This window comes from Melospiza melodia, chromosome 1 (genome assembly GCF_035770615.1).
Source record: "Melospiza melodia melodia isolate bMelMel2 chromosome 1, bMelMel2.pri, whole genome shotgun sequence".
Lineage (NCBI taxonomy): Eukaryota > Metazoa > Chordata > Aves > Passeriformes > Passerellidae > Melospiza > Melospiza melodia.
In genome coordinates, this window is record NC_086194.1 from 130,807,049 (window position 1) to 130,821,391 (window position 14,343).

Consider the following 14,343-nt stretch of genomic DNA (forward strand, 5'->3'; position numbering starts at 1 on the left):
GCTGTCTTGGACCACTGGGAAATGTAGTGAAAATGAGGCAAGAAATGGACAGATCCATGTTAGTATTTTATTTTGTGCACCATTGCTAGATGCTTTTCCCCCAGTGTATTTTTTCTACAGCACCTTATCTTTACATATAATGGAAATTCTAGGCTCTAATGTGTCAGACTGTCTTATTGTAAAGTGCTTAATTTCTTAGTCAAGAGCTTTGAGACTTCAGTTTAGTCCAGATGTTGATCCTTTTAGTATCAAAAAATACTAGTTAGGTTTTCAGATAAAGAACATAATGGCTTTTCATTATGCATGTCAATAGAAGAGTTGGTGACTAACCTTTCATGGAGGAAGGGGCTGTGTAAGATCCTGGTATAGGGCCTTCCACAAGAAGTAGAAGTTTATTACCAGCAGTGCAGGAGTTCTTCAGTCAAAAATTGCTGTCACATGCACAGAGAATGATGCTCATAATTCTGCAGAGCCAGCAGTCCTGCTGTGCTGGCTGAATGCTGGATACCATGGTGCTTGGCAGATAATTGCTCAGTCTGTGATGATACATGTCATTTGGTTTCTTAGGTTTCTGACATCAACATTGTTATGCAAAATGTCATATTCCACATAATTTCCATTTTGACTGAAGTATTGAATCAGGTCCTCCCTGCCCTATCCCCTGCTTGCACTGTTTCACTTGCATTCTTCTGCTTGGCTGTCATGTAGTCAGATGTACTTTGCTCACTTACTGGTAGCTTTTACTGTAGATTCCACCTTGTGTTGGTTCATGGGGCAGTCCCGTGCCAGGACAAGAGCTGGACTCGGTGATCTTGTGGATCCTTTTCAAGTCAGGATATGCTGCGGCTCCGTGATTCTCTTACCTTTTTTCACTTTGGTTTTTAAACTAGCTTTCAGTATGATTGGGCTGTGTTTCTTTTCAGCCATGTTGATTTGACTGAACTAGCAGAATTTGTAAGCTTCCCCGAGCTGTTTCTCACATTCACTATCTGCAAAATGAATCTGTCTTGCAGGCTAACTTGCACACTTTACAGAGTAGTATTTTTGCTCTGACTGAAGTGAATTTGATCTTCTAATATTCCATAAGTAAATTCAAGTTTCACCTTCTACTTAGGGAAGGACTATTAATAGATGCAGAATCTCTGTAAGCATTTTTATGCACTCCAGTTGATAGCAATCAAAGACTTTAGGGTGCCTTTTCCCTGTTGGCTCTCAGAATTGCATCTTTCGCTCTTTTCTGTACCCAGGCTGTTTATCATGGCACTGTCAGTTGCAGTTTGTGTCTATCCATTTTGTTCTTTTTCCACTTTCTCATATTTGTTCATTTTTCCCCTCTCTGACTTTTTTCAAAATACAAAATATTATTCTGCACTCATTTATTTAGGATCAGCTGATGCATCTTGCTAGAAATCCACATTCTTCTGGCTTGTTACCCCAAGATGGCAAGGGTTATATCAAAGCTTTAATTTTGGGTAGACCTCCTCCAAATTTTATTGCTGATTTAATCCTTTTCTTACTTTGGTTCTTCCCCGCCCCCCAACTACTATTTATCAAAGCACTAGGATATCAGCATTCATATATCCATGAGTAGCTTTTTGGGGTTTTTTTACTGGATGACTGAGTGCCCTTACTTTACCAGTTGAATCCTGTCCTTAGCACTTTCACTGAAATCTGCTTGCTGCTGCACTCATATTTTTTGTGCTGTTTTGCAAACTTTGGGTGTCTTTTTCTCTAAGGGAAAAGACAGATCAGCTGTTTATTTTGCAATCTGAGATTGCTTTAAACATGCTGATCTTGAGCCTTCTTTAGAAAGCCTTTTTCTTCAGTTTCTTCTTCAACATAGTAGTATTTCCAATACTGAAAAAAATTATTAAGATTCAGTACGTGTTCTGCTGGCCTTAATCTGCTTTATCTTACTTCCCTTACAGTTCTTTATCTTCAATATGTTAGAAGAATGTGTGTATTTGTGTAGTGTCCACGTGACAGTTTCATTCACCTTTACCCTGTCCTTCATTCCTTTGCTGATTTTCAATCCATGAAGATAACCATCAAGCAGTATCTTTTCATGATTTAAACCAGCTAGAGAAAATGGACCATTGATTAAGTTTTCAGTGATGGAGCGGATTTTTTTTTCCTTTCCCGTTTTCCTGAGATAACTTTGTCTCCTTAACACAAGGAATTCTAGAGGAAGTTACTTACTCACCAAAAGCCTGGTAAACTTACAACCTGAACTTAAACCACGTGGGGAACTTATAGTTTATACAGAAGAAAGACACATCTTCTGAAATGCATTCAGTGTGGGAATTGTTAATTTGCTGCTCTGAATTGCTCTCTAGAGGATCCTTCCTCAGCGTATTGATGGCAAAGGGAGACTTTGTTCATTATTAGTGTCTAGTTGTAGGCAATACTAATAATTAAGTGTGCTTTTTGGGATGCCAGTTCCAGGCTGGGTTGGTTTGGGGTTTTTTTCTTGGGTTTACAGCTCTCACTGTAATGTATCTGTTCAGTGTTTTTAAAATGCACAACCACAGATTTTGGTTTTTTATGTGTTCTGTACTTTCATCTGAATAGGGCTTTGTATCTCTGTATCCTCTGGCTACACACTGACAAGCAATTTTTGCTTCCATAGCTTCTGAATATTTTTTATGCTTGCTTGTTTCCATTTTCTGATTAAATGATAACAGAGATCTGTTTAGTAGATTAGAAGATCCTTAAGACCATGAAATTTCTTTTAAGGCCTCCCACCAAGCTTTTGTGTATTTTCTACTATTATGGAATTGCTGAGGCATAAAGTCTGCTTGGAAAATCTTCTTAAAGGTGCTGAGCGTCTGTACTCCCACTGGCCTTAGAAGGAAATGAGGATGTCAGAGCACATATATTTTTTAAAACAACCTTTTTTTTCATCTCTTGGTTTTAGTTCTGTTTTGGGTTTTTTTTGATGTTTTAGTTCTGCTGAAGTAATAAAACTTTATTTAAGCTAGTATTTTCAGGATCAAAGATAAGAAAATCTTCAGAAGCACACGTATACATGGTTCCTTTGCACTTCATCCCTGAGAATGAATGCATAGATTGTAAATATGTATCTTTTAGCTCCTTAAGAATGTTAGACTTCTTTCATATTGTCAGCTGTTGACCCTAAAAGCAAGTGAAGGAGGGGAAAAGCCCCGAGTTCCACCCCTTAAGGTAAACTGCTCCCACTAGGAGATGATGCAGTTGTGCATTTCTTCTGTAATGGATGCTGTACCAGTGTTGCAATATTGTGCTGGTATTTAAAAAAATAAAAAAAAAAAAAATTAAAAAAAAAAAAAAAAAACAACCACCAAAAAAACAACAAACCCAAAAAACCACCAAAAACCAAAAACTGGAATGTAGACAGAGAGATTACTTATATTAAAAATATTCATGGTTTTTAACACTTCTAAAGAAATCTCAGTAGTTAGGTTTCCAAAATACATAAAACTGTATATAAATTAGTTACCTACCACTTAAGCAAGCCACTATTGTAAACTTGAAAATATGTATTTTTTGGAAATAAAAAATGTGGGTGACAAAGGTTAGCCTATTCCCTTACCCTTAATGTGATGGAAATACCTATTTTAATTTCTGCTTTTCTTTAGGTTGGGAATGTCAAGAGGAGAGTCAAAGAAGCTCACTGCAGTGCAGAACAATGATGAAGATGAAAGCAATTCTTTGTGCAGATCTTCTGGCACACCTGGTCCTTCTAAGCAAGCAACCTTTGAGGATCAAGAGGAGAAAGGTGCTAAAGTTCAAGCTTTACCAGAGAGAGATTATAGTCCATCTCGTTGTAGTATGGAGCAGGTTCCTGTCAAGGATCTAACAGCAGATTCTGAGGATATACTGATACCTGAAGAATCAGTAATTCAGGAGGAAATTGCTGAAGAGGTCGAGACAAGTATTTGTGAATGCCAGGAGGAGAACCATAAGCCAGAGCATGAGTTTTCTGAGGAGTCTGTAAGTCCAGCTGGCACAAATGAGGAAACAGAGGCAGTACAGCTTGCAGACAGCACTGAGTCCTGTGTCATGATGAATGATGTAACTGATACTGCATCTCGCATTGAAATTAAAGTAGAGTTGAAGTCAGAATGCCCTCAGGAGGAGATGTCAGTTGTGATAGATCAGCTGGGGGATTGCATATCACCAGCACGATCAGCTTCATCCACAAACTCTGTCAGCGGTACAGCTGACAAGGATTCTGAGTCTGCAAAAGAGCTAATTGTGCCAGAAATGCAAAGTGCTGCTCTGGAAGGCTCCTTGTTCACTGGTGGAGGAATTGCAGTGGATATGGAGCTTCATAGTGACCCTGAGGAGCAGTTGTCTGAGAATGCTTGTATTTCTGAAACTTCCTTTTCCTCTGGAAGTCCAGAAGTTTGTATTGCCTCTCCTGGAGGAGACACTCAGTCGACTTCAGAGGAGCCCTGTACTCCAGCATCTCTTGAAACAGCTTGCTCATCTGAAGTGTCCAGTTCTGAAAATATTGAAGGTGATATTCAGCAGAAGGCCAGTGATGAAAACTTGAACACACCCTTAATGTCGGAAATCTCTCCGATGTCCACCTCACCTGTAACCTCAGAAGCATCTTTGATGTCAAATTTACCTTTAACATCAGAGCCATCACCAGCTTCTAATTTACCTTTAACATCAGAAACATCTCCAATGTCTGATTTGCCTTTAACATCAGAAACATCTTCAGTATCTTCTGTTCTTCTAACTTCTGAAACATTTGTGACAAATAGTTTGCCTCTTCCATCAGAGATATCTCCAGTCTCTAATTCCCCAAGCAGTGAAAGACTTATTCTGCAACAAAGGAAATCACCTTTGTTGGAAGACTCCCTTCCCACTCTGAAAGAAGAAAGCTCTGTCATTCCTAAGGTGGTTCAAGAAGAGAATCTTGTTCAGCCAAAACAACTTCAGAGTGCCCCTGAAAATATGAAAGTTGGTCCACTAACAATTATACCTGATACTTCAGTATTGGAAGAGTCCCAAAGTAAAAACCTCAGTCATCAGCCATGTAAGACACATTCTGAAATTGAGAAATCCTACATTGCATCCATCCCAGAACACACTCCTCCAGAGGTGATCAAAAATAAAAATCACAGTGTTCAGCAAAGAGGTGACAAGAAAGGTACGCTCTTGCCCTCAGAGGTGTCTGTCTTATCAGAAGGATCACTTGGCAAAAATATCGAATTGCTTCCATCAAAGGCACACGATAAACTATATACCTCATCTCTAGAGAAAGCTACATTCTCTGAAGTGTGCAGAAGTAAATCTCACAAGCTAACAGGCAGCACCCAAAGTCGTCTAGAGAGTTCACATTCTTCCAAGTCTTTAGAACCCACAAAATCACCAGAAGCAAGAAATGAAAGTAGAGACCCAGAGATCCCAAAGAGGAAAACAGCAGAACAGCACAGTTTTGGAACCTGTAAAGAGAAGAGAGCTAGGATAGATGATGATCTGCCTACTCGCAGTGCTTCCTCAACAAGTCCATCTGATAAAGAACAGCCTCCCAGAGAGGAGCCCCGAGTTCCACCCCTTAAGGTAAAGTAATGAATAAACAGGGTGGCTTGGAAACAAAATGTTTATTGTGTCCCTCTATGAACTGCATACAGGCACAGTACATGGTATATTTTTGGGGGATGTATAAGGGTTGTTAGTACTGATGGTTTTGCTTTACTATTGCATTTCCACCATGCCAAATTACTTCTGGTACAGATATGTATACACTTGTTCAGTAGGGTTCTTTGCTAGAAGATTGATTTTGTTTGTGGCAGAGCTCTCCAGGATCCGTTGGTTTAATCCAATTCAAGATTTTCCCCACCACTCACATGCAGCACTTGTTTTTCTAATTTTGTGCTTGTTCCCATCTGTATTTTGTGCTTGTTCCCATCTGTATTTTGTGCTTGTTCTTCTGTGGATGTCTTCTCTAGCAAGCATGACAAATAAACGTTATCATAACCATTACTTAGAAAAATAACCAGCACCTTTATCCAGCAAGAGAACCAAGAGCCAGAATAGTTGAAGATCCTTTTGCAAGCCCAAGGCTTGGGGTAGGCTGAAATATAAAATTTCCCTGAAGAATTAACTGGAAACAGACCTATCAGGGGGAAGTATCTGATTTATGTATATATACATACCTTTGTTAATGGCAAAGCAAAGGGCAAAAAAATATACCACCTAAGTAAGCACTTGTGTGTGTATTATACTGCTATGTAAGAAAGTATATTTCAGTTGAGAAGGGTTCTTTTCATAACAGAGAGTTCTGTAGATTCAGTTATATATAGGTTCAGTGTTTTGAGCCTTTTAATTTCGTACTTGATGACATCAGCCAAGTTTAAGATCCAATTTACTGTATTTAAGCCATTGACTTTGCAATACTAGTTCCTGATTATTCAGAAATGCCCTTTTCTGCATTTATTTTTAACTTCTGCAGTCACTGAACATTGTTAATATGGCCGGGAGGGCAAATAGACTAATAGGCTTTAATCACTAGTGCAGAAGCATATTTCAGATAATTTATTTTTAAGAGCAGTGATGCAATTGGAAGTTAGCCCCATTCTGAGTTTAGTGATATTCTTTCATATTTGGAAGGTTCTATCTAGCCTAATAAATTCTAATAACTCTCTAAGCATAAAGGAAATAGATCACTAGGGAATAAAGAAAGGTCATTACTATAATAATAATAAAAAATAACCAAGTACTTAGAGCTCTAGGAGTTCTGGTAATGCAAAGTGGAAACTGAAAAGAGTTGCTGCTGAAACTGAAAGCAGAATGTTTTGAAGAATTGTGGGCAGTCAATTCTAGTATGCTTTTTGTGTAAAAAAAAATTGGCTCTTGTATCATCTCACCAACAAACCCCTATCATTTGTAATTAAAGGAGGAAAAAAGAACCCAGTTCTTCTAAGTCATTCTGTTGTATGGCTGTCACTTCCCATCATATCTTATGACTACTTTTTCTACAAATACTACTTAGTTTTCTACTCAGTTCCTTTCAGAAGATAAGTCATAGTATTAACCACTAAGTCCTATTGCTAGAGACAGCCAGTAGACATATGTCCATTTTAAGAAATGGAATTTTTCTTTTCCAACCTTGAGGTATCCTGAGAGAGTGTATGAGTTACAAAGCGGTTCCAGGATTCTTAATCCTGAAAAACTATATGCCTAATTGGAAACATCCTAATAATTCCAGTGATTTTACAGGTTATTGTTTTGCTTAAAGTGCTAGGTATTTAAATTTTTTATATTTGTGGGTTTGCTATTTATAGTCTTGAGGATTTAATTTTTGAAGTGCAGTAATGTAAAAGTTATCCAGGAATGTACTAAAGTGAGTCTCTTAAAAATGCAAGTGAGGAAAGAAAAGACATATCCTTTAGTGATTTGCTTCTTTTACACCTTTTAAATCCTCCATCATGGAAGTTGGAAAACAGGCTCTGTGGAGATACCACTACATCCTGTCTAATGGCAAGATTTGTTGCCAGATTTATAAGCAAAACACAGCCTTGATCACTGGTGACCAGGGAGAAGGGCACTATGTGATGGTTACTTTTTCACATGTTTGCAGGAAGGGGTTTGCTTGCAAGTTCTTGTCCAGTATCACTGCACGAGGCTTGCTGATCATCTCAGGTGGATGCACTGAATATAAAACAGGTCTGACAAATTGTATCCGATAAACATCATGTTGTCATCCAGTTCAATCTTTCTTCCTGTCAGAAGGATCAGTGTGAGTAGGCTAATACAGGTGTCAGTTATTCACGCTGCAGGATGATAAAATATTGAAGCATACATATCATTTAGTTTTAGCAGGTTTTTGTCCACCTGCATTGAACAGTAATTCCTTTCATTATCTTTCTCTGACCCTCAAAGAGACAGCTGGTTATTTTAGTGAGTTGATGATCTTATTAAAATTTACTGGGTTTTTTCTTTTTCTTCCTTTAGATTCAGCTTTCAAAAATTGGACCACCTTTTATCATCAAGAGCCAGCCTGTTTCTAAACCAGAACCTCGAGTTTCCCCAAGTACATCAGTCAGCAGTGGGAGAAACACTGGGGCTAGAACTCTGGCAGATATCAAAGCAAGAGCTCAGCAAGCAAGAGCCCAAAGAGAAGCTGCAGCTGCAGCAGCCGTGGCAGCAGCTGCCAGCATAGTCTCTGGTGCAATGGGGACCCCATGCGAAGGTGGGAAGACAAGAACGCTGGCACACATCAAGGAGCAAACAAAGGCCAAGCTATTTGCAAAGCATCAAGCCAGAGCTCATTTACTCCAGACTAATAAAGAATCAAAGTCACAGTACAGCTCAAAGGAAAGTAGTACCTCATCTCTGGAGATACCAACGACTACTGACACGAAGATTGAAGGTTCTACTGGTGTCATTATAGTTAATCCTAACTGCAGGTCCCCTAGCAACAAGTCTTCTCATCACCGTGAGACCACCACTTTATTGCAGCAGTCCCTTAACACAGCTACATTACCAGAAACTGCTACTGAGATACCTGTGCACAGTTCTGATGAAAATATACCTGTGCCACAATTGTGTGAGAAAATTATTTCATCTACCTCTACTGAAAGTAACAGTGTGCCAGTGCTTTATAATAAAAGTTCAGTCTCTGTGTGTGTTTGCAGCACTGCTACGTCTGGAGCAGTTAAAGAACTTCCTTTTGCAAGTTCTGTTGATAAATCCTCTGTGTTAATGTCTGTTGACAGCGCAAACACAGCAATTTCAGCCTGCAATATAAATATGCTGAAAACCATCCAAGGGGCTGATACTCCATGCATAACTGTTGGACCAAAATGTATTGATAACAGTAATGTACCAGTCTCCATAGACAGCACAGTCTTATCAAACACCATCGATGACAAAAGGTTGCCAGTGCCCAGTAGCAATGTGAATAACACAGTCTCCGGTCATTATGCCACTGTGCCAGCTTCATCAAGTAACTTGCCAAATCATCTCGCTGGTAGTTCTGTGCTGATTCCCCCAGTGGGGGCTACCAACAGATTTCCTTCTGATAAGATAGCCATAACCAGGTGTAGCGAGCAGAGCACTGTCTCCATCCACACTACCGTCAGGTCAGCTTTAAGTTGCAGTGAGGCCCTTGCAGCAGCAGATTCTGTTGCAAGGCCACCTATCTCAATGTTTACTGGTAACATGGTGACAATAAACTCTTATGATAACACTACTAAATTGAATGCTGATCTCTTAGAAAAAAGCTCTGGAGCACGAAGCCGGATGGATCTCTCTGGTAAATCTCATCCACTGAGCTTTACACAAACTGCTATGAATAGGTCGATACCTTGTAAAGTCATTGTTGACCACACTACGAACCAGAATTCCAGTCTGTCACTTTCTTCCTCTATTGAAAACGCAGAGAACAGCATTGACCTGCAGAGCAGACCTGTAAGGACAGAAGCTGCCTTACAAAGTATAGCTTGTCCTCAGGTGTCTGTCATAAGCAGGCCCGAAGTGGTTGCTAATGAAAACCTTGAGCACAGTTCCAGCTTTATCGCCATTACAGCAAAGCAAGACAGCAAAAACTTGCAGGCAGGTTGTTCAAGTCTTCGAGAAGTGCCTCTTGCTCCTCAAGATAAATTAATTGAGGTGGTTGCTACCAGCCAAGGCTTTGCTGAGCAACTAAGAGGTCCTTCAGCACTGAAAAATGAAGCCAATGCTGCCTGTGCCAATCAGTACAACACTAACAATAGAATCTGTTGGCGTGATGAGGAGGCGATGAATACAGACCAGCCGGTGGTCAGCCATCTTACCTCTGGTAAGCATAATGAGTACACAGAGCAAAACTGCTTGAAAAATGTCAAAAGCGAACCTTCCAGTTACACACAAATGTCAGAACTGCAGTCCAGGAGTCTTTTGACAAGCATTGCTGTTCCCGTTAAACTGGAAACTAATGAGACTGACAAGTGCTTCAGGATGGACACCGAGGATTTTACAGTTCCTGAAATGCCTGCCCAGAGTGCAGAAATAGCCACGAGTGTGCAGCCACTGCAGACCTCCAAGACATCCATCGCGGACTCCATGGAAGACTCCCTGTCCCTGACAACGGAAACCCTAAAGAGAGTTACGAGTGCCGGGGGCTCCAGCTGTCGCTTGTCGTCAGTGGAGGCCAACAACCCCTTAGTGACACAGTTACTGCAAGGCAATCTGCCTTTAGAAAAAGTGCTGCCGCAGCCCAGATCAGGAGCCAAACTAGAAATTAACAGGCTTCCTTTGCCTTTGCAAACTACCTCAGTATGTAAAACAGTAGTGGCTGAGAGAAATGTCGTTGAACATGCTTCCAACTCTCCTAATCCAGATGGTAAAGGATTTACAGCAGGCAGCATAGCCCCACTACAAATCAGAAAGCGTGAAAACCATCCGAAAAAGAGGATGGCCAGGACTATAGGGGAACATGCTCAAATTAAATGTGAGCCTGGGAAGGTGTCAATGGACACAGATGTTAAAGTGGCTCCTTGTGTAATTAGTTCCAGCATGAATCAGCTAGGGCACGGACAGCCATTTAAGCAGGAGTGGCTTAACAAACACGCCATTCAGAGCCGGATCGCTCACAGCCCAGAGATCAAGCAGCAGAAGAGACCGTTGCCTTCATGCAGTTTCCAGCAGAGCTTATTTCACATTGATAAAAATGGCAGCTTTCACGCAGAAGCCAGTACCTCACATAGACAGCATTTTTACCAAATGTCCATGGCTGCAAGAGGCCCCATTCCTACGGCAGCTTTGTTGCAAACTACTTCAAAAGGCCCACCTGGCTGCAACTCATTTCCTTTTAGCAGACACCTGGAACAGAAGGGTTTGGGAGACGTGAATATTTCTACAGCAGCTCACCAGCTGAGGCTAGGAAGTGTGTTTTCCCCTAATATTCAAATTAAGGAAGGTGATGACATTGCCAGTGCCTCTCAAACTCTGCAGAGTAAAACATTAACGCATCCCCCTGCTCCCCCTCCGCCCCTGCCACCTCCTCCCCCTCCTCACCCAAATGCAGAAGTCCCCTCTGATCAAAAACAACCGACAGTTACTATGGAAACCACTAAAAGACTTAGTTGGCCTCAGCCAGCAAGCATCTGTAGCAATATAAAATCTGAACCTATTTCTTTTGAGGAAGGTTTAAGCAGCAGCTGCGAACTGGGCATGAAACAAGCTTCCTATGATCAGAACGAAGTTAAAGAACAGTTAAAAGCTTTTGCATTAAAAAATGCAGATTTCTCTTCCTATTTACTTTCTGAGCCACAGAAGCCTTTTACCCAACTTGCTGCTCAGAAAATACAGACGCAGCACCCACAGCAGCAGCAACAGCAGCAGCAGCTCTGTGGAAATTATCCAACAATACACTTTGGTAGCACAAGTTTCAAAAGGGCGGCATCTGCAATTGAGAAATCGATTGGGATTTTAGGAAGTGGTTCAAACACTGCCACAGGCCTGTCTAACCAGAACGCGCAGATCCCGGTTCAGAAATTTGCTGACAGCAGCAACGCCGACGAGCTGGAACTGAAATGCTCCTGCAGGCTGAAAGCCATGATCGTGTGCAAAGGCTGCGGAGCCTTCTGTCATGATGACTGCATAGGGCCTTCCAAACTGTGTGTAGCTTGTCTGGTGGTGCGGTAGGAGCTCAGTCAAAGATGCAGTATCCCTTATAAACGTGGGGGAGCAGGACAAAGGAACAGAGAAATTGGAACAGTTTAGGCCACTAATGGTTTGCAATTAGTGGATTGATTTTTTTAAATTTTTTTTTGTTTGTTTATTTGGTTTTTTGTTTTGCTTTTTTTCTCCTGCGTGGTGCTTTCAGAAATTAGTTATTCTGCTTGAGTGCCATTTTCTGGGAAGAAGAGGAAACCTGTAGAAGTAGTTTAAATAAAGATAGCCTTGTTACTGAGGCATCTATGAGCTCTCTTGCTGTGCTAAAAAGAAAAAGAAAAATGCATTAATGCATGTAATTCGTAGCTTCTATTTATTTGCACAAAGTGCAGCACATTTTTTCTCCACTGTTTGATATTTGATATGAGCTGCAGGTTAAAGATCAGTGGAACAATAGCACTGTAAGAAGTGGAGTAACTATGCAGAATGAATAACACACTGAATAGCAGCTGGTGTGAGCGGGGTAGTGGCAAGGTGTGGGGTGCCGACCATTGTAGATTCTAAGTCAGTTTGCAGTCTTTCTGCTGACAAGATTGTTTTCTTCAATTGACTTTCACTATCTAGGGCTAAAATATAGTCACTTCACCTAACAAAAGAAATTTTAAAAAGGAATTTAGATGGTTAGAGAAGTTTCCTTATGTGCCTGCCAGGGACTGTGGAACTCAAATCTTACTCATCATCTCTTCTTTGTTGATTCCTTGAGAAAGATTTGTGGTGAGTTAGTGGGACCAACACTGGAAACACATCGGCTTCAGTAGAGTCTGGAGAAGGTAACTTCTCTGCTGGAGATTAGAAATCTCTTTTCTCTTCCTGTTTCTCGCTCAAATGGTCTTTATTTGTATTTGCCTCTCTAATCTGTCCACTAGGTTTGTTAGTCCCAAATATATATAAAATTATGGTCAGACATAGGTCATTGGTTCTCGAGGTTGTAGTCTTTTTGTGGCCTAAAAATAATGCATTCTTCTGATGAATGAATAAGGAAAGATTTTAATTGCATATTGGTTGAATGTCAGCTTATCATTTCTTTTTCCTCTTATGTGAGTTACTGTATTTAAATAACATCTGAGAGTTTTGCCATTTAAAGTAATTCTTAGAAGTATTTGCAACACTGACTTTTTTTTCTTTTTTTTCTCTCAAAGAAAGTCAGACCCCTTTTAGAAATTTGGAAGCAAAGTGTATTTTTAAAAGGGATACTGCATCTTTAAAGTAACCTTCAGTAGTTATCCAGTACTGTATTTACATTCAGGACTATAGCTGCATTTCAGATGTGCTAGCCACCCTAACAGCAGAAAAGAAAAACGGTGATTTTCGAGTCCTATTCACCTAATAGGAAAATATTATAAAGGGATAAAGCACATGCAGTTGCTGGGGAGATGAAAACACTTTGGGTTTTTCTTTACTCCCACTTCCAAGAACACAACATGTGGAGTTCAAGTCACCTGCCAGTATGTGGTTGGGTCTGCCCAAATGTCAGCATCAAGAGAAACAGGTTTTTTTACCATCACAGTAGAACCTCACTAATCCAAAGACCTTACAGCCTGCCCAAGAAAACTGATTTTCCTTGCACAGTTTTAAGAGAGCAGTGTAGTAAGAATGTGTGAGATGTAAGACTGCTTGGTTTCTTCATGCAGCGAACTGTTGCATTCTGAAGTACCAATGTGAATGATAGAGCTACATTTAGGAAATGACAAGAATGCTGTATTTAGAGCATACGTTTTTTGTCTGATCTTTGTTTGTGTGCTTTTCATCAGCTGTAACTGGTCTCCCTGGCTCAGGGGCATATAGTGAGGTTCTGCTGAGCGAAGGAACCATATTTATTTTCTTGCGGGACCATTTTCACAAACATGATAAATGCCGTTTGTTGTCTTAAAAGTGAGCTGGAATATCTACAACATACATTCCTGTCATAGGAAGCTCTATGGTGCACCTTGATGTTCTCTTTTATTGTAATTAGCAACATATCAATATTATTTTTGACACTGTGTGGTACAAAGGCCATTTGTAATAACTAACAAATTTGTTGCTAATACAATAATATTTTCTTTTTTCTATACAAAAGTGCTCCTTAATATGACGTGTGAACTAAGGAACGGCTTCTCAGCACTTTCAGGTCTTCTGGTAGGAAAATAAGCCAGCCAAGCAAAAACCTAAAAGTAACCAAGTGAAAATTAGCATCCACTGCTATGCCAGCTGCGAGTGAAACAGCAACTGGGCAATACTCATGAGTAAGCATGAGTGTAGTCAGTTAATGTATATCAGATTCATAGTTGAGGAGCCTTTGTATTGGAATTGTATTGCATTGTATTTATACTTGGTAGAGCTAGGATCTTCTATTTAAAATAAAAAAAAAAAAGAGAGCAACCAGTCTTAGACTTCTATTTACCTATGTTTATACAAGCCTGCTGGGAATCCTTATTTCTAGCTCAGGTTTTCCTGTCCACAGCACATAAGTCAATATTTGTTTGTACTTGCATCTTGAAATAGTTCTTGTATTGACTGACATAATACAGAAATAAATTCCGGCCACAGCATAGTTTTCCTTTGTTCGGAGGGTAAGGGTGTGACTAATGTGGTAGGTCACTCATTCGTGTCATGTTGTCATTTTTGTATCAGGATTGCAACTTGCATGTGTGAGGTCATGACAAAATGTATTTTAAATGGCATTAGACTGGATGGTGCTATGTTACA

The 14,343-nt window shown here is 40.1% G+C and overlaps 1 protein-coding gene across 3 annotated transcripts in view; it reads left to right on the top strand.

The window, feature by feature from the left end:
* Positions 1 to 12,250, top strand: part of ASXL3 (ASXL transcriptional regulator 3) — a 122,365-nt gene extending 110,115 nt beyond the window's left edge. For all 3 annotated transcript variants that reach the window (XM_063168192.1, XM_063168183.1, XM_063168174.1), the window contains 2 exons: positions 3,618 to 5,556; positions 7,951 to 12,250. In XM_063168192.1, the coding sequence (XP_063024262.1) occupies positions 3,618 to 5,556; positions 7,951 to 11,625 (5,614 nt within the window). In that variant the 3' untranslated portion in view covers positions 11,626 to 12,250. The remainder of the gene's footprint in view (positions 1 to 3,617; positions 5,557 to 7,950) is intronic.
* The last annotated feature ends 2,093 nt before the right edge of the window (positions 12,251 to 14,343 follow it).